Source organism: Balaenoptera ricei, chromosome 12, assembly GCF_028023285.1.
Source record: "Balaenoptera ricei isolate mBalRic1 chromosome 12, mBalRic1.hap2, whole genome shotgun sequence".
Classification (NCBI taxonomy): Eukaryota; Metazoa; Chordata; class Mammalia; order Artiodactyla; family Balaenopteridae; genus Balaenoptera; species Balaenoptera ricei.
The window spans coordinates 12,859,596-12,879,732 of NC_082650.1; the positions used below are offsets into that span (position 1 = coordinate 12,859,596).

The following is a 20,137-nucleotide window of genomic DNA, read 5'->3' on the forward strand; positions in this document are numbered from 1 at the left end:
AAAACTCTTAAAAAAAAACCCTACCTCACTCAGCCATAAAAACGAATGAAATAATGCCATTTACAGCAATGTGGATGGACCTAGAGATTATCATACTAAGCGAAGTCAGATAGAGAAAGATAAATATCATATGATAATGCTTATATGTGGAATATAAAAAAAAGATACATATGAACTTACTTACAAACCAGAAATAGTCTCACAGACATAGAAAGCAAACTTACGTTTACCAAAGGGGAAGGGGGGAGGAATTAATTAGGAGCTTCGGATTAAAATGTGCACATTACTATATATAAAATAGATAACCAACAAGGACCTAGTGTATAGCACAGGGAACTCTGCTCAATATTCTATAATAACCTATGTGGGAAGAGAATCTAAAAAAGAATAGATATTTATATAGGTATAACTGAATCACTTTGCTGTACACCTGAAACTAATACAACATTGTAAATCAACTATACTTCAATAAAAAACCATAATATGTATCTATACTATAACTGAATCTCTTTGCTGTATGCCTGAAACGTTGTAAATTAATTACACTTCAATAAAAAATAAAAATTAAAAAAAAAGGAAAAGTGGAAATGTATTTTGAGGAATGTTCAAGAGATTAGAATATTATTTTCATTTTATCTTTTAGAAAACGTTCAGTTCTGGGGGAATCTCAGTTTAGTGATTTCCTGCTAGCTTACTACCCAAGTTTTCCTATTTTCTATGAGATACAACTTTCTGTCTCACTCTCCAGGAGAGACACTGGGTAATTATTATGATGAGCAAGTTACTATTTTGCTGCCTCTTCTTGGGGTTGATGTAGGACTCTGACTTCCTCCCAGGCAGTTGAGTCCTGGCAGAATTCTGATGACCTCTTTCTTGTCTTTTTCTTGTACAGATCAGAAGCAACAGAACTGGAACAAGGAAGTTCATAGCTTTTTGGTATGTAATTGAGAACTCTTCAAAACGAATTCTTTCTTTTGGTGATATTCATGACCTGAACGGCCCATACTCCACTTTGTTATTCTAATCTGTGAACCAAATTATAATAGCCTAGGTATATTTACCCCTAGGCTAGGATTAATGCAGAGAGAAGCTAATGGTATTCATAAATAACCAACTGTATTTGATCCTCTGGATTTCCCTTGAAAACGGATTCTTGACGGCAATTACATTTCAGTAGGAGAGCTGTTTAGTAAAGCAATTTATTTACGGAATTATCTTGTTTGAGCCCCTTAGTGGTCAGGGACATACCAAACTGTCCAAGTACCATAGAACTATAATTATGTGAAGAATCTATTTTATAAGCAACTATGGGTTTAGATGCCCATATGTAAATTGAAAGTTCTAGAAATGAGGCATTTACTAATATAAATTTACTAAAGACTATAATGAAATATTTATATTTAGTAATTATTATATCAGTATAAAAGTAAAATAATCTTAAGATGTTCTCATCTTTAAAGTTCATCCCTAATGATCTAGGTAAGACTGGAGTTCTACAAATATATACCTAATTTTTCTCATTATTCCTTTAATTTCCTGTTTATAAAATGATTCAAAAAGAATGTCTTAGTTCCTCACTGGGACACCCATCTCTGGTTTAGTTTAACTCTGCTTATAACTTGCCAGAGAATACAAGAGAAGCATTGTTTTCACAGCTATCTATCAAGAATACCTTCTTTTGTGACTCCATGGATATAATGAAATAGTAGTAATTTTTCAGAAAATGTTAGTATATTAATTCAAGAGCTATTATTTTTCTATGAAGCGAAGAAACAATAGTAATAATAATCACTTTTCTCCCCAGTATGTACTTTCTACCACTTCCAATTACCTTGCAACTGCCTTTGAAACATTGTTACTCATGACCCATTAGTCACCATCATTTTTTTAAAAAAATATCTTTATAGGAGTATAATTGCTTTACAATGGTGTGTTAGTTTCTGCTTTATAACTAAGTGAATCAGCTATACATATACATATATCCCCATATCTCCTCCCTATTGCATCTCCCTCCCACCCTCCCTATCCCACCCCTCTAGGTGGTCACAAAGCACCGAGCTGATCTCCCTGTGCTATGTGGCTGCTTCCCACTAGCTATCTATTTTACATTTGGTAGTGTATATATGTCCATGACACTCTCTCACTTCGTCCCAGCTTACCCTTCCACCTCACCGTGTCCTCAAGTCCATTCTCTACGTCTGAGTCTTTATTCCTGTCCTGTCCCTAGGTTCATCAGAATCTTTTTTTTTTTTTTTTTTAGATTCCATATATATGTGTTAGCATATGGTATTTGTTTTTCTCCTTCTGACTTACTTTGCTCTGTATAACGGACTCTAGGTCCATCCACCTCACTACAAATAACTCAATTTCGTTTCTTTTTATGGCTGACTAATATTCCACTGTATATTTGTGCCAAATCTTCTTTATCCATTTATCTGTCGATGGACACTTAGGTTGCTTCCATGTCCTGGCTATTGTGAATAGAGCTGTAATGAACATTGTGGTACATGACTCTTTTTGAATTATGGTTTTCTCAAGGTATATGCCCAGTAGTGGGATTGCTGGGTCGTATGGTAGTTCTATTTTTAGTTTTTGAAGGCACCTCCATACGGTTCTCCATAGTGGCTGTATCAATTTACATTCCCACAAACAATGCAAGAGGGTTCCCTTTTCCCCACACCCTCTATAGTATTTATTGTTTGTAGATGTTTTGATGAAGGCCATTCTGACTGGTGTGCAGTGATGATACCTCATTGTAGTTTTGATTTGCATTTCTCTAACGATTAGTGATGTTGAGCATCCTGTCATGTGTTTGTTGGCAATCTGTATATCTTCTTTGGAGAAATGTCTGTTTAGGTCTTCTACCCATTTTTTGACTGGGTGTTTTTTTTTTTTTTTTTTTTTTGATATTGAGCTGCATGAGCTGCTTGTAAACTTTGGAGATGAATGCATTGTCAGTCGCTTCATTTGCAAATATTTTCTCCCATTCTGAGGGTTGTCTTTTTGTCTTGTTATGGTTTCCCTTGCTGTGCAAAAGCTTTTAAGTTTCATTAGGTCCCATTTGTTTATTTTTGTTTTTATCTCCATTACTCTAGGAGGTGGGTCAAAAAGGATCTTGCTGTGATTTATGTCAAAGAGTGTTCTTCCTATGTTTTCCTCTAAGAGTTTTATAGTGTCTGGCCTTACATTTAGGTCTTTAATCCATTTTGAGTTTATTTTTGTGTATGGTGTTAGGGAGTGTTCTAATTTCACTCTTTTACATGCAGCTGCCCAGTTTTCCCAGCACCACTTATTGAAGAGGCTGTCTTTTCTCCATTGTATATTCTTGCCTCCTTTATCAAAATAAGGTGACCATATGTGTGTGGGTTATCTCTGGGCTTTCTATCCTGTTCCATTGATCTATATTTCTGTTTTTGTGCCAGTACCATATTGTCTTGATTAGTGTAGGTTTGTAGTATAGTCTGAAGTCCAAGAGCCTGATTCCTCCAGCTCCGTTTTTCTTTCTCAAGATTGCTTTGGCTATTCGGGGTCTTTTGTGTTTCCATACAAATTGAGCAATCTTTTGTTCTAGTTCTGTGAAAAATGCCTTTGGTCGTTTGATAGGGATTGCATTGAATCTGTAGATTGCTTTGGGTAGTATAGTCGTTTTCACAATGTTGATTCCTCCAATCCAAGAACGTGGTATATCTCTCCATCTGTTTGTATCATCTTTAATTTCTTTCATCAGTGTCTTATAGTTTTCTGCATACCGAAAACTTTTGTCTTTTGTCTCCTTAGGTAAGTTTATTCCTAGGTATTTTATTTTTTTTGTTGCAAGGGTAAATGGGAGTGTTTCGTTAATTTCTCTTTGAGATTTTTCATCATTAGTGTATAGGAATGCAAAAGACTTCTGTGCATTAATTTTGTATCCTGCTACTTTACCAAATTCATTGATTACCTCTAGTAGCTTTCTGGTAGCATCTTTAGGATTCTCTATGTATAGTATCATGTCATCTGCAAACAGTGACAGCTTTACTTCTTTTCTGATTTGGATTCCTCTTATCTGTTTTTCTTCTCTGACTGCTGTGGCTAAAACTTCCAAAACAATGTTAAGTAATAGTGGTGAGAGTGGGCTACCTTGTCTTTTCCTGATCTTAGTCGAAGTGGTTTCAGTTTTTCACCATTGAGGACGATGTTGGCTGTGGGTTTGTCATATATGGCCTTTATTATGTTGAGAAAAGTTCCCTCTATGCCTACTTTCTGGAGGTTTTTTTTATCATAAATGGGTGTTGAATTTTGTTGAAAGCTTTTTCTGCATCTATTGAGATGATAATATGGTTTTTCTCCTTCAATTTGTTAATATGGTGTATCACATTGACTGATTTGCATATACTGAAGAATCCTTGCATTCCTGGGGTAAACCCCCTTGATTATGGTGTATGATCCTTTTAATGTGCCTTTGGATTCTGTTTGCTAGTATTTTGTTGAAGACTTTTGCATCTATGTTCATCAGTGATATTAGCCTGTAGTTTTCTTTTTTTGTGACATCTTTGTCTGGTTTTGGTATCAGAGTGATGGTGACCTCGTAGAATGAGTTTGGGAGTGTCCCTCCTCTGCTGTATTTTGGAAGAGTTTGAGAAGGATAAGTGTTAGCTGTTCTTTAAATGTTTGATAGAATTTGCCTGTGAAGCCATCTGGTCTTGGCCTTTTGTTTGCTGGAAGATTTTTAATCACAGTCTCAATTTCAGTGCTTGTGATTGGTCTGTTTATATTTTCTATTTCTTCCTGGTTCAGTCTCAGCAGGTTGAGCTTTTCTAAGAATTTGTCCATTTCTTCCAGGTTGTCCATTTTATTGGCACATAGCTGATTGTAGTAATCTCTTATGATCCTTTGTATTTCTGCAGTGTCACTTATTACTTCTCCTTTTTCATTTCTAATTTTATTGATTTGAGTCTTCACCATTTTTTTCTTGATAAGTCTGGCTAATGGTTTATCAATTTTGTTTATCTTCTCAAAGAACATGCTTTTAGTTTTATTGATCTTTGCTATCGTTTCCTTCATTTCTTTTTCATTTATTTCTGATCTGATCTTTATGATTTCTTTCCTTCTGCTAACTTTGGGGTTTCCCTCCTCCGCCTCCCACAGTCTCCGCCCGCGAAGGGGCTTCTAGTGTGTGGAAACCTTTCCTCCTTCACAGCTCCCTCCCAGAGGTGCATGTCCTGTCCCTATTCTTTTGTCTCTGTTTTTTCTTTTTTCTTTTGCCCTACCCAGGTACGTGGGTAGTTTCTTGCCTTTTGGGAAGTCTGAAGTCTTCTGCCAGCTTTCAGTAGGTGTCTGTAGGAGTTGTTCCACATGTAGATGTATTTCTGATGTATTTGTGGGGAGGAAGGTGATCTCCACGTCTTACTCCTCCGCCATCTTTCAGGTCTCTCCCTGAGAAGGTATTTTGGACCTCATGATTGATTGTGTGTTTGATTGGATATTGAATTTTATGTAGAAAATTTATTTTCATTTAGAACTTTCAAGGTACTGCTCCAACATCTTTGACATTCCATGTTGCATATGAGAAATCTGATGTCATTCTTATTCTTGTTTCTTTGTAGATAATACCTTTTTATCCTCTCTGCATACCTTTGAAATTCTGAAATTTCACAAGACATATTCAAGTGTACATCTTTTAAAATATGTCTGATTCAGCATTTTGTGGCATAAGAAGATTATTTTTTTCCCTCTCTCTCTGAGCTCTGATTCCCACTATTTTGGTTTCATTCTCTATTCTCTCCACCAGGTAACCAAGATGGCCACTGCTAGCTCCGGGTTTGCCTTGCACTTATGACTAAAATCCCAGAAAAAAGGACTAGTCTTTTTCCTAATTCTCTAGGCAGAATTTCCTGATTAGCCTGAGTAGGTTCATGTACTCCTTTCTGAATTGGTCATTGTGTCGAAGAGGATAAGTACTTTGATTCATCTATTTCTTATCACCTCTACTGCTTCTACTCTGGCTCAAGACATTCTCACATCTTCTCGGGATGACTGTGGGAGCCTCTTAACTGGTTTCTCAATTTATATCCTTGCTCCCGTCAGTCTCTTTGCTAGAGCCAGAGCTGTTAATGTGTTTGTCAGATCAAAACCCTACGAAGCTTGCCCGGAAAGATTCAAGGGAAGCTAGAGTCTTCAACCATTGCCTAAGAGACCACCAAGATCTAAGAGAGGATACAAGAGAGAGGAAGGATGTAGCTTATGGAGGGCCACATTGACAAATTTGTAGCACGTCATATAGTTAATGAGACACCTTTGAAGCGTTTTTAATTGACAAAGTGATCAGATCGTAGAAAGATTTATCTGGTAGCAGTATTAAAGATGAAATGGAGACATACAAACCAAGATACGGGAGATCCACTAAAGTGGTCTAGGCTAAGTGATGATGGGCTGAACTACACTTTGGAGCAGTGAGAGTGAAAAAGAGGTAGATTTATATCAGTGATGTTAATAAAAGAGAATCAGTTGCTCTTTGTTAGTCTACATGACCTTAGTTCAGACCTGGCTCTCTCACCTACTAGCTGTATGACCTTAAATAATTTACATAATTCTCAATTCAAATCTCTCCTTGACTTTAAAATAAAAATAATATTAATTCCTAACTCAAAAAAAAAGAAGACCACCAAGATCTGCATGATCTGACTTCCCATGACCCCTCTGACCTCATCTGCTGCCACTCTCCTTCCATTGCTCCCTCAGCCTCAGCCATGCTGGCCTCCATGTTACGCCTCACACATGCCAGACACGTTCCCAGTCCCACTCTGGGGCCACTGCGTTGGCCGTTCCCCAAAGTGGGCTGCTTCACCCTTGGATAGCCATAGGCTATTTCTTCACCTCTATCAGGTCTTTACCCTAATATTGGCTATTTAGTGAGTCCATTTCTATCCACCCATTTAAAAATCACAACCCTCTATAATGCTCTCCCCTATTTTATTTTTCCCCATTCATCTCAATCTAATATACCATTTATTTTACTTACTTATCTTATTAATTATTTGTCTATCCCCATGAAATGTAGGCCCCATGAGGGCAGGAGGTTTTATCTATTGTGTTCAATACTGTATCTTCAGGCTATAAAACTGTCAGCCAATACATATCTGATGAACGAATGAATGATTGGCAAACCTAAGCCATATACTTGCTCCTGTTTGGGGGAATGTGGGACCATATGATTGACAGTGCCTCAAGGAGGGGAAGAGGCAACTCCTTGAAGTAAAAGGAGCTGGTCAGACAAAAATTAATAAATAACCAATAAAAGATTCTTCTAGTGAGCTTTGAGAAATGGGGGTCTGTATTAAAAGGGCCTAAGATTAATAGGTGGAAGAAAGCAGCAGATCTGAAACCTGACAGTAATTTTCCAATTTGTTTGATTCTGAATTTTGCATGTATACAGTAGTCCGATATGTTATAATTAGTTTTTAAATGTTAAGTAATTTTGCCTGGAAAAAATTATGGGGAAAATAATTTTCTCTGATTTTATGAATAATTTATTTCATTTTCAATTAGATTTTTACTCCCACTGATCAATGTGTGAAAAAATGTTAGACTTTGGCAAAAAATATTTTATTTCTTTCAAGAGAGCAGGTTGCAAGATGGATAATTGGGTAATCTCTCTAAATTAGATTTTTTCTTAACTATTTACCTGCATCCAAATGAAAGTGTTTGATGTTAACAGTTTCAGGCTGAATAATTGGCAGGTTAAGAGTTATAACTCAGAAGTTTTTTTTTGTTGTTGTTTGTTTGGTTTTTTTTTAGAAGTTTTTATTTTGTATCTAGTTTTTCCTACTTTACCAGTCTTGCTTGAGTTCTACTTTATTAATTTTTGTTCAAAGAATTAGCTTTATGTTTTATTAATCTTCTCTATATTTTTCTATTTTATTGATTTCTGCCTTTATTTTTACTATTTCTTCCTTGGGTTTGTTATTTTGCTATTTTTCTAGTTTCATGTGTTAAGCTCTTAACTTATTTGTTTTCATTCCTTCTTTTTTTGATAAATGCATTTAAAGTATAAATTTTCCTTTGAAAAATGCTTTAGCTGTGTTTCCTAAAATTTTTTGATATGTAGTGTTTTCAATGGTGATAAATTTTAAATATTTCCCATTTGATTTCCTTAATTCATTTTTAAAATTTAAATTTTTATTTTATATTGGGGTATAGTTGATTTACAATGTTGTGTTAGTTTCAGGTGTACAGCAAAGTGGTTCAGTTATACATGTACATATATCCATTCTTTTTAGATTCTTTTCCCACATAGGTTATTATAAAATATCGAGTGGAGTTCCCTGTGCTATACACAGGCCCTTGTTGATTATCTATCCAATTGTTTTAGTAGTGCAAGATTTAGTTTCCAGACATGTAGACTATTTAAAGCTATGTTTTCATTATTAATTTCTATAATTAATGCATTACAGCCAGAGAACATAATCTGTGTTAAACTGGTTCTGTGAAATTTATCAAGACTTCCTTTGTAATACAGTACTTTTGTCAATTTTTGACAATATACCATGTGTGCTGAAAATGAGAGTTTATTCTGTTTCTCAAGTATAGAGTTCTGTGTATCTAAATTTACTAATTTGTGTCATTTGGGTCATCTACATTTCTGTTTATTTATTGTCTGCTTAAGCTATTGATATCTGAGAGATGTGTGCTATAATCTTCAACTACAATTGTCAAGTTATATATTTCTCTTTCCAGTTCTATGAGTTGTGGTTGCTTGAGGCAATATATTTATATGTCTATGAAGGTTATATTTTCTGAATTTATTTTTTGTTATAAATATATATGTATATTTACCATGAATTTTATATTTTCAGATATTAAAATTGTCATCACAGCTTTCTTTTTGTTCATGTTTGTCTGGATATTTGTTTCCATCTTTTAAATTTTAACATTTCATATCCTTTTGTTTTCTGTTTTTCTTCTTTTAGATAACATATTGCTAAATCTTACTTTTTAAAATAAATTTTATTTTGAAATATAATGTATATTATGTTAAATATAATATTCATAGAGAAGAGTGCACAAAACTAATTTGAATAGCTTGATGCTTTATCACAAAGCAAAAATTCTTGTAACTACTACTTGAGTCAAGAAATTGGATACTGTTGGGATACCCCGAATCCCCTCTTGGCCTCTTCTAATAAATAATCCCTGCCTTCCCTTAAAGGTAACCACTCTCCTGCCATTTGTGGTAATTACTGCCTTGCATTCCTGTATAATTTAATGACCTAGGTGTACTTTGCTAAACACTGAGGTCTAGTTTTGCCAGTTTTATTATTTTATATAAACAGAATTATACAGTGTATATTCTTTGGTGTCTGGTTTCTTTCTCTCAATATTATATGACTGTGAGATAAGGAGTTTCCCCTTTTTTATTGATAAGTAGTATTCCATTGTATGACTAATCCACAATTTATTTATCCACTTTCCTGTTTATGGACATTTGGATTATTTTTTAACATTCTCTCTATTATTAATAAAGCTGCTAGAAACATATTATACATGTTTTCAGTGTACATGTGTGTGCATATCTGATGCATGTACACTTACGAGTAAAATTTATGGGTCATAGGCTATGCATGTGGTCAGCTTTAGCAGATTTTGCCAAACAGTTTTCCAAAATGGTTGTCCTAATTTATGCTCTCTACAGCAGTGTTTGAGTGTTTTCTTTGACTCTACAATGTACTTGTTATTGTCAGTCTTCTAAAATTTCATGATTTTGGCCAGTGTTTAATGATGTTTCTTTACAGTTTTACCTTGCATTTCATTGAATGGTAATGAGGTTAAGCACCTTTTCATACATATATTGGCTAATTGATATCCTCCTTTGTGAAATGGCTCTTAAGTCTTTTCTCATTTTTCTCTTGGGTTTTTCTGTCTGTTTCTGACTGATTTACAGAAATTCTTTATGCATCTGGTATATAGCCTTGTATAGGTTATATGTACTGCACATATCTTTTCTCATTCATTTACTTGCTTTTACAATCCCTACTGTTGTCTTTTGGTAAACGGAAATTCTTAATTTTAGTGGGTTCCAACTTATCAAGTTTTTCCTTTATGATTAGAACCAATGGGGAAATGACAGTATTTTCAATAAATGATACTGAGACAATTGGTTATTAATTTTAAAAATGGAAATTAACCCTTATTTGAAACCAGAATCAAAGGTCAATTGCAAGTAGATTATAGATCTAAAATGAAAGGCAAAACAACAGAAGTTCTAGAAGAAATGGTAAGATAATATCCTTATGGCCATAGGATAATAAAATTAACAGCAAAGAAAAAGCACTAACCATAGTCATCTTTACAGTCTTTTTTTAAAAATTTACGTATTATTTTATTTTTTGGCTGTGTTGGGTCTTCATTGCTGTGCGCAGGCTTTCTCTAGTTGCGGCGAGCGGGGGCTACTCTTTGTTGTGGTGCGTGGGCTTCTCATTGTGGTGGCTTCTCTTGTTGCAGAGCACGGGCTCTAGGAGTGTGGACTTCAGTAGTTGTGGCACGTAGGCTCAGTAGTTGTGGTTTGTGGGCTGTAGAGCTCAGGCTCAGTAGTTGTGGCGCACGGGCTTAGTTGCTCCACGGCCTGTGGGATCTTCCCGGACCAGGGCTCGAACCCATGTGCCCTGCACTGACAGGCAGATTCCTAACCACTGCGCCACCAGGGAAGCCCCATCTTTGCAATCTTGAGTCTTCTAATTAATGAATATGACATATCCTTCCATTTGTTTAGATCTTCTTTAATTTCTTTCAATAATGTTTTATAGATTTCTTCATAGAAGTATTACATGTCTTTTATTAGAGTCATTCTAATGTATTTGGAATTTAATGATGTTGTTATATTTGTATCTTCTTATAAATTTTATTTTCATGCTATCTGTTGCTGGCGTGTAGAAAAGTTATTGATTTTTATGTATTGGGCAGGTATCTAGCAACCCTTCTATATCCACTTTTTAGTTTAAATAATTCACATGTAGATTCTTTTCCATATGTAAAATCATATCATCTGAAAATATTGACAAACTTAATTTCTTATTTTTTAATTATTGTAATTCTTACTATTTTTTAATGAGCTCTTCTGATACAATGTTCAGCATCTTTGGTTTATTCCTAATATCCAAGAAAAGGTTTCAACATATTACCACCAAATATGTGATGGAAGAAAGAAGGACCACCTTACTTACTGAAAATGGTAGGGTGAGGACCTCTTTGTTTTGCCCAGGACAGAATTTGAGAAGAGCTTGGCTTGGCAGTTCTTCTCTGATTCATGTGGTTTTAGCTGGAGTGGTTGGGACAGAAGGATCCGCTTCCAAGATCACGTTTTCATCCACACATCTGTGTTCCTTAGCTCCTCCTTCTCCTAGCACTTTGTTCTCCTGGGACTCTCCACATGGCTTGGCTTTTCCTGGCCCAGCAGTCTCAGAGTAACTGGACTTTGTAAAGGTAATCTGGCTTCCCTGAGAACAAGTGTTTCTCTTTCAGATTTAAAATTCTACGAGTTGGAGTCCGTGAGTTCATACACATTGAAATTAAACTTATCTATTTAATTTAAAATACCTTTCTCTTCTAAACATTTGACATGGCCAAATTTCTGTAAAATGGTGTCAGGAAAAAATAAATAATTCCTTGTTTTCTTGTGATGACAGACTTTTGAGGTTAAAGTCATCTAGGGCAGTGGGAGGGTGGCAGGTGCAGATGTAAGCTGAATGTGAGACGATGGGTATAAAACAGTGTGTAGGTGAGGTGTGGGTGAGAAAGTACAAAATGAAGAGAGCAGGCAGGTCACCGGAAGCTGGGCGGACCACAGGAAACTGGCTGGAAAAAAAGTCTTTGGCTTTACTTACTTAAAAGCAAGAATAAAACAACCCAAAGACAAATGGAAAATCTCATACGCAAAGTCTATAAAGAGATGGAAACAAAAAAATAAGCACACACGAGTTCAGAGAAAGGTGAACTCAAGTGGCTGGCCAATTACATTCTACTCTAATTTTTGTGTAACTTCTCAAGACTTTATGCAGTATGATAATCTAATTTAAAAACAGTAAAGAGCAAAAATTTCCTTTAGAAATAAACACAAAATAGTCTTTTGTAAAGCTTAGATTTCCAGCTTTATGATTCTAGTAGTTTTAAAAAATGCTCTATTGAAATCAAAAGCAGGAGTGAGAATGAGCTTTCAGAATGATCTTTCAGTCTTTGGTCTCAAGCTAAACAGTGTACTTACATGTTTGTCCACTAGGTGTCTCTTTGCATACATGTTATGATTCCAGAGAAAGCTAATCTATTTCTGAAGGCAATAGTTTACATGGATTGTGTCAACAAATGTCTCAGTTTTGGGGTATTTAAGAATGGCTTTAATTTAACAGGTCTTCTTTAATAAATAGATGTGTCTTGGCTAGAGCTCTCATTCTTGCTTTAAAAAATTTTGAGACATTAACCAGGAATTGTCAGCAGACACAGAATTCAGGTACTTGCATCCGGGTTGTCGGCAACCTGATACAGGTAGCCTGCCCACTTAGGATTGCGACCAGGAAGTTAGCCCTACATTATTTATGAATGAAGCCTTGGCAAGGGTGCTCAATTCCAAAACAAGCTGCATTTGGCTCTCCAATGTCTCTTTCCAGAAACTATATTCCTTGTGGATCAGATCATTCAAAATCACCCAGTGGCAGCTGATCTGTGGTCCCATATGTAGCCCTTTGAGTAAAAGATATCAACTGTGGTGAGTCACATCAGGCTTCTCTGAATTGTTCAAATTTGGTAAATTGTTTACCTTCTCTAACTTGTCCTAAAGTACAGGCAGGGTCAATATAAATCAACAGATATTTATTAGGTGCCTACTGTATGCCTGGTCTGCAGTGTCTACAAGAATTATGGGACTCAATTCATTCTGTAAGAATGTGATGAGATTTACTGTTTGCAGAAAAATTAAGCATGCTGCTAAGGAGAAGTTGAAAAGGCAAACATTATTATAAGAGGCAACACTGTTAATGTCCAAAGGACCCTGAGCTTGGGGTCTGAAGGCTTGAATTCTGACTTTATGACTTGCTAGCTGTGTAAAGTAGCTAGTCTATCTGCTCTGTATGTCAGTTTCTTTACTTGTAAAAGTATAGGTAATATTATTTTACAGAGTTGGGACTTCCCTTGTGGTCCAGTGGTTAAGACTCTGCGCTTCCAATGCAGGGGGCGAGGGTTCGCTCCCTGGTTGGGGAACTAAGATCCTACATGCCGCATGGTGTGGCCAAAAAAAAAAAAAGAAAAAGAAAAAAGAAAAAAATTACAGAGTTGATGTGAAGACTACAAATAATTTGCGATAATTCTGCCGAGTATCATCGTAAGAGTTTCTAAGAGAAGTCGCCCTCTTCTTGGTAAAGGCAGCCTTTCCTACTATGATGCACAGCAGGTTAGCTCCTAATGGTCACTACTTCTCCTGTCGGACAGGGCCTTGGGCACTAATTTTGCAAAATCATAAGGCCCATCAAAGTGATATTTCCCAAGAAAGAGCTAGCCAGAAAAAAGGGGAATTTTTGCTCCAACTCCAGAGCAATGGGTGCAAACAACAGGCAGCTTTGTAATAGTTCTTCTTTTTCTGGCTTCCTTCTAGCCTGCAATGGTCCTGTAGCAGAGGCCACTGCTGCACGGGGTACACCTATTCCTTTTGATGAAAAGGGGGTTCAATGGAAGGTTGTTTGGCAAAGCTGAGTTAAAGTGATGGGCTGTCTCGGAGCAGTGTGAACACAGTCTGGAGTTCACAGGCAGAAACATATACTCTCTTCCAGAAAGCAAAAATATGAATATAACTCATGTGGAGAAATTTAGGGCTGCAAATGGCCGAAAGGTTAGGGTGATCATTTGCCATTCTTGTCCGGCCCATCTTAGTGCATTGTATCTGCTCTCACCCCACACAGGCTGGAGTGAAGTGAATTTATGAATCAGGTGTTGTTACTCAGGGGCTGCCATTGTAGACAACCAGGGTGTGCTTATGGGACAGACTGTTGTTGCCCTAATAACTGATGCCTTGCCTGGGGGCCACCAGTGCTGCCTGTGGCCTCGTCATAGGCCTGGTGGCCCTGTCCCTACTTGATGGAACATACTGGGGCTAGTACAAATCGGTGAAGAGCTTCCTTGGGTTTCCATCACAAATCTTTTAAATCCAACCTAAGCACACAGCTAGTTTGGATCTTAGAATGACTGGCTCCTAGAAGTGCCTTGGATCTGTCACTGGTCTAGGAGGCAGGTTCCTTGCAGGTTTTATCTGCATTGGTGCATGAAGCTGCTACTATGGCATGCATGTGTGTGTATGTGTGTGTGTGTGTGTGTTGGGAGGTGTGAAAACATATTTTGCAGCCCCTACCTTTATAAATAATTGGAAGAGCCAGAAGTCAGTGTGCTAGCCCGATTCTGGAGGGCTGGTGGGATCAGTCACTTACTGGGCTGGCGCTGTGGAATTTAAGACAATTGCGAAACAGAATCAACCCCACAGAGATGAGTTCTGGTGGTCTCTGGGCATCTGGTCGACCTCACTAGATGGTGAAGGGAAAGCGCCTCGGTTGGGAGCAATGGGCACAGGGCGCACATGGGGCAGCGCCTGGCTACTGCCCGGAGGTGGATCGGCAGGGCCCTGCCCCCTTGCCAGAGCCCTAAGGGCATGCTGGGACACAGACCATAATTTGTGACTCTTTCGGGTTCTGGAGGCCGCACACGGGCATATACGCCTGCCGCAAGAGATGCAAGGGAGTTTCGTGCCTCCCTAAGGGGCAGGTCCAGCAGCCGTTTGGGTTTGGTGCAGGTTCTTCCAGGACGTAGAAGAGGCAGATTGTTGGTGATCGCTTACAGTTTGCCACCTGCTTGTTACTTTGGTAAAATTATCCTTTGGGAATAGAGGTTGACATTGTTGGCTGAAAGAAGGGTTTTTTTTCCCCCTTTAGATTTGTGGATTTTTATGTCTAAACCTTGATTGTCAGGGCTGACAGCTTACGTGGGAATGCAGGAGAGTAAGGAAGAAGCCTGCCAATCTCCTCAGATGATGGATCACGGCATTTCAGTGGTGTTGAAAATAAAATAATTTTAATCATAGTTTCTGTTTTAAAAAAGTCACGGCTCTTAAAACCATCTGTCAGATTATCCTCAAAGTGGAGAGACTGCAGAAAAGAAATGCAGTGAAATGAGTGGAAAAGTTAAAGATAAAAAAGAGAAAATAAATGAAAGAGGAAGAATGAGACTTTTAAAGCATGTAGGAGATGGATTGGAACAGAATGACAATAGAGCTAAGATTAAAAAGGAAAAAGTTTGAAATAATTTGGGTAAATATTTCCATTTTGTAAATTTCCTGGACAGAGTAACAACCCCAGACCAGCCCACCCCATACATCCCTGCAGGTGTACTCACAGGAAGGTCATCTTGCATTTTGCTCCCTTCTCTCCTGCTCTGCCTTAACAAGAGATTTCCTGCTAAGTAGCAAAGCTAATGGATTGTTTCATGTCCTTCGCTTTTATATCTGAGCAAAGATGAATTTTCTCTCCTGCTTCCTGTGGCATCACTATGATGGACAATCACCTAACAGAAGACGTTTACAGACAGTTCTCATTGTTAGTTAAGTGTACACTTTGTTGTTACGTGTTTTCCATGCTTTTTGATGATTGAGACTTCTGCCTCTAGAATGACCAGCATTTTCTGTCTCCAAAGAGCTCTAGTTTTTGGATTAAGGATAATGCACATTGTTTGCCTCATGGATTGTCCATAAATCCATTCATTGTTCTGAGAATGTCTTGTCAAATGCTAACACTGTAATGTTAAAGGATAAGCATGTGAATTAATCTGTTGGTTTTTAAAATTTTTGTTCAGTTTTGTTGTTTTCACTTAAGGCTCTATGAAAAAGAGAATAAACCTAGCCCATAGTTTCTTTCAATTGGAAAATTATCTCAAAATCACAATAAATTGTATTCTTTTAAAAAAATCTTTAAAACAGTAGGCATGGTACTTGTTCTGCTGCATCATCCCAAAGATTATAATGTTCACTGAGGAATAATCAAGACTGTTACTTTTGGATCAATTGAACCTATAACTGCCTTTAGTGAGTTTTTTTTTTAAAGTTTTTTAAAAAAATACCAGTTATACTATCTACTGTCTGCTTTATCAATAGTGCCTTTGTTGCATATTGATATTCTTGGTTTATTTTCTGGTTTTAAAATGATACAGGACCAGAATCCATATTTCTGACTTAACTGATTTACCAAACAGTTTCTAAAATAAATTGCTAGAATGAACTTTTGTTTGTGTAAAATGAGAGGGACTGATTCTTCACCAGTGTCTTAGTCAGCTTGGGCTTCTATAACAAAATCCTATAAACTAGGTGGCTTATCAACAACAGAAATTCATTTCTCACAGTTCTGGAGGCTGGAACTGGCACCATGGTGCCAGCATGGTCAGGTTCTGGTACGAGCCCTCTTCAGGGTTGCAGAGTGCTAACTCTTCTTGTATCTTCACATGGTGGAAAGAGTGAGCTGGCTCTCTGACCCCTTCTTAAAAGGGCACTAATCTCATTTATAAGGGCCCCTGTCATCATGACCTATTTACCTCCCCAAGGCCCCACCTCCAAATACTACCACACTGGGAATTAGATTTCAACATACAAATTTTTCAGGGACACAAAAATTCAGTCCATAACGACCAGTATATATTAAGGAAAAATCTCTTCTTTGAAATTAGCTTTATTATGCATTTGATAATGAAATGTGTTTCCACTTTTCAGTTACAGAGCTTATCAGAAATACATTTTATGTCATTGCACTAACTTAAAAAATATTAATAACCCTGGTGTTTTGGCTAAGTCTCATGTTGTGGTGTGTTAAGGAATTGTTCTTTAAAGAAGGTAACTGTCTCAAATATGACTGAGAAAACTATTCCCTTAAACTCTGAAATACAGTACCAAAAATGTCTCTAGGAGAGTAGGTTAGGGAGTTTAATCCACCTCCAAGTGTGAACGCTATTTTATTTGATGAAAACTGCTGTCACACTGGCTTAGACCCTTCAGTTGTGTGCTGAGTCCATTAGGAAGAATAGTTTTCTATAACAAAGCTGTTTCTAGGTAATTGCTCCCATTCTAGGTAATTGCTACCTCTTTTTGAGCATCCACGTGTTTCCCGTATGAGATTTCACTTAATTCTCACAAAAATCCTATCAGCTGGCTATTATCATTTCTGTTTAAGAGATGAAGCTCTTACTATTTATAGAAATTAAGTGATTTTCCTAAGTTTCCACATTTAGCAAGTGGCAGAGTGAAATCTGTTTGACCATAATCCATGTGTGTGCAGTAGTTTTAAAGCTTTTTTTTTTTTTTTGGTTGTGTACCCATAAAATAATATGGAAACCCTATGTGCTCCCTCACAGTTTAAATTGTCACTCAGAGTTTTTATCGTATGTTTAAATAGTTGCAAAAGATATAATTTCTGGCATATTATAAATCTTGATAGCGAAAAAGGTAATATTTCTCTTTAAATATAACTTATGCAATATAAACTGAAATCTGACATGTCTTGTTATTTTTTTAAAGTAATCTTTGAAGTTTTAGATTTTACGTAGCTCTTTTTAATTTTTTCCCCCGGAGCTCATTTTTTCATTACAGTACTCCATAGATTTTTGTTCAATTATATAATATTTTTATGCTTGAAAATTTACTGAAAATTTATTGATAATTATTAATAATAATTAATAAATTATTAATAATAATTTATTGATAATTCTGTAATACATTTCAACTATATATATATTTAAAATTAAATTAATTTAAAATTTTGAGGTGACATAATTGTTTAAGCCATAAATTATTTCATTTGGAATGAGTTATTATTATAATTATTATTGGTACATAACAAACAATACGAATATGTTACACATTTTGACAGATGATAACTACAAGAGGTAAATATTTTTTATTGAAAATGCATTGTTTAATGACATAGATGAAGCTTTCCTTCTAATTATGTAACATACCCATGAATATTATTTACTTCTAGAGTGAGAGTTCAGAACCAATTTTAATCCTATTATTGTTTTTTATGTATGCTGAGCACTTAAAACTATTTTTCACATAAATAAATAGATGGGAATGGAGCACTTTTTGAACTCCTTCCAAGGATATGCCAAATATTATGGTGATTTATCACAACAACTACTTTTAATGATTAAGAGACTTAAAGTAGATTTTTCTTCAATTTTGTTGAAAGCAAAGAACTGGAAACTTGATTTACAAATGTTATTTGTTACCCTGTCATTAAGCTCTTATATGTTTTTAATTCCTGGGACCTATACAAAAATTCTTTATCAAGACATGTCAAATAACTACTACTTCTTCCTTTAACTCTTTCACTCATGGGCACCTTGCTCAAACTGACATTCTCAGAAAGGTTGGGAAAATGGAAAAATTATTACTTCCGAAGCACTTTTGCCAGCATTATTATTATTTTTCATGAGTTACTTTTTTTTTTTTTATTGATTGATTGATTGGTTGCTACGTTGGGTCTTCGTTTCCGTGCTAGGGCTTTCTCTAGCTGCGGCAAGCGGGGGCCACTCTTCATCGCGGTGCGCGGGCCTCTCACTGTTGTGGCCTCCCCCGTTGCGAAGCACAGGCTCCAGACGCGCAGGCCCAGCAGTTGTGGCCCACAGGCCCAGCCGCTCCGCGGCATATGGGATCCTCCCAGACCAGGGCTCGAACCCACGTCCCCTGCACCAGCAGGCAGACTCCCAGCCACTGTGCCACCAGGGAAGCCCTCATGAGTTACTTTTATGGTGTGCTTTATAAATATTTTTATCAAATCTTGGAGCTACATATTATTTATCATTGAATCATTTTGGTGAAATTTTAGATTTTATATATGTCAACTACCTCAGGAAACAGAGTACCAAAACTCCAAAATCATTAAGTAAACACTCACATAGCCTCCACAAAGGTACATTCATTCCTAGGTCCCTTCACCTATGCTTCGTTATACCAGTGATTGCATATTATTTCTACCCACTTCCTCTTTGATTTGGGAGGTTTGACATCAATCAACACAGTTTCATTTCCATATTCTGCAGATTGGGAAGATTTCTCATGGGATATTCATGACAGTACTATTTCACTAAATGAAAAAATTTGTAATTCATAGGTTTTCTTTATGGAAACTCATCTATAGTTTAGTACTTTCATTTTTTGTATTTTTAATTCATTTGCTCAACAAATGTCTATTTAATGACTGCGGATATAGCAGTAAACAGATAGAAAAGGTAAGACAGAGTGCCTGCCCTTGACAAGTTATACTATAGTGGGAGTCAGATGTTAAAGAACTAATTGCAAAATTAATAATTCTGTACTACTATGAGACCTTCTATAAGTAAAAGATAAGGTACTATGAGAGCAAACAAAAGGAGATTGATCTCTAATAAGGATCATGGAAAGTTTTCTTGACTAAATGATATTTGGTCTGAGAGTTGAAAGACTAGATGGTATAAGTCATCTTGGCTGGTGACTGTTGAAGAGCGTGCACAAAGGTTCTGAGATTGGTAGAAACGTGTTTAAGGAATTTAAAAAATACCTAGTGAGTCAGGGAGATGGAAAGAAAGAGACATGGAAATGATCCAAGTTGGGGTTGGAGAAGGAAGCAGAGACCTGGTAGTACAAAGTCTTCCTTTCATAATTTTGGTCTTTATCTCAAGACTCAACAGCTATTGTAGAAGTGTAAGGAAAGAGATGAATAGTTAGATGTGCATTGAAAAAACATGACTCTGGGCAAGAAGGAAAGCCAGGACATCAGCTAGGATGTTCCTGCAGTGGTCCAAAAGTGGTCCAATTGCTAGGGTGGTAGCAATGGGTATAGACAGAATGGATACATTTAAGAATAGTCAAGTGGTAAAGAGGTACAATATGTACAAGGGAAATATTCCTCGAGATCCAAGGAAGGTTTAATATCAGTGACTGAAGAAGCGTATTGTCTACCTATCCCAATGCTCAGGAGAAGAATTAGAGGTGAATTTTTCCCTTTGTCTTCTATCATCTCCTGTCAATTCTGTGCTTGTTTTACTATTAGAAAGCTGGCTGAGTGAACGGGTTTAAGTTTCCACTGAAATAATAAAGTTGTCTGAGGGTACA

The 20,137-nt window shown here is 36.6% G+C and overlaps 1 protein-coding gene across 2 annotated transcripts in view; it reads left to right on the forward strand.

Annotated features, from left to right (window-relative positions):
• Positions 1 to 20,137, forward strand: part of IPCEF1 (interaction protein for cytohesin exchange factors 1) — a 208,364-nt gene that overhangs the window by 84,556 nt on the left and 103,671 nt on the right. For both annotated transcript variants that reach the window (XM_059940965.1, XM_059940964.1), the window contains exon 2: positions 893 to 936. In XM_059940965.1, the coding sequence (XP_059796948.1) occupies positions 893 to 936 (44 nt within the window). The remainder of the gene's footprint in view (positions 1 to 892; positions 937 to 20,137) is intronic.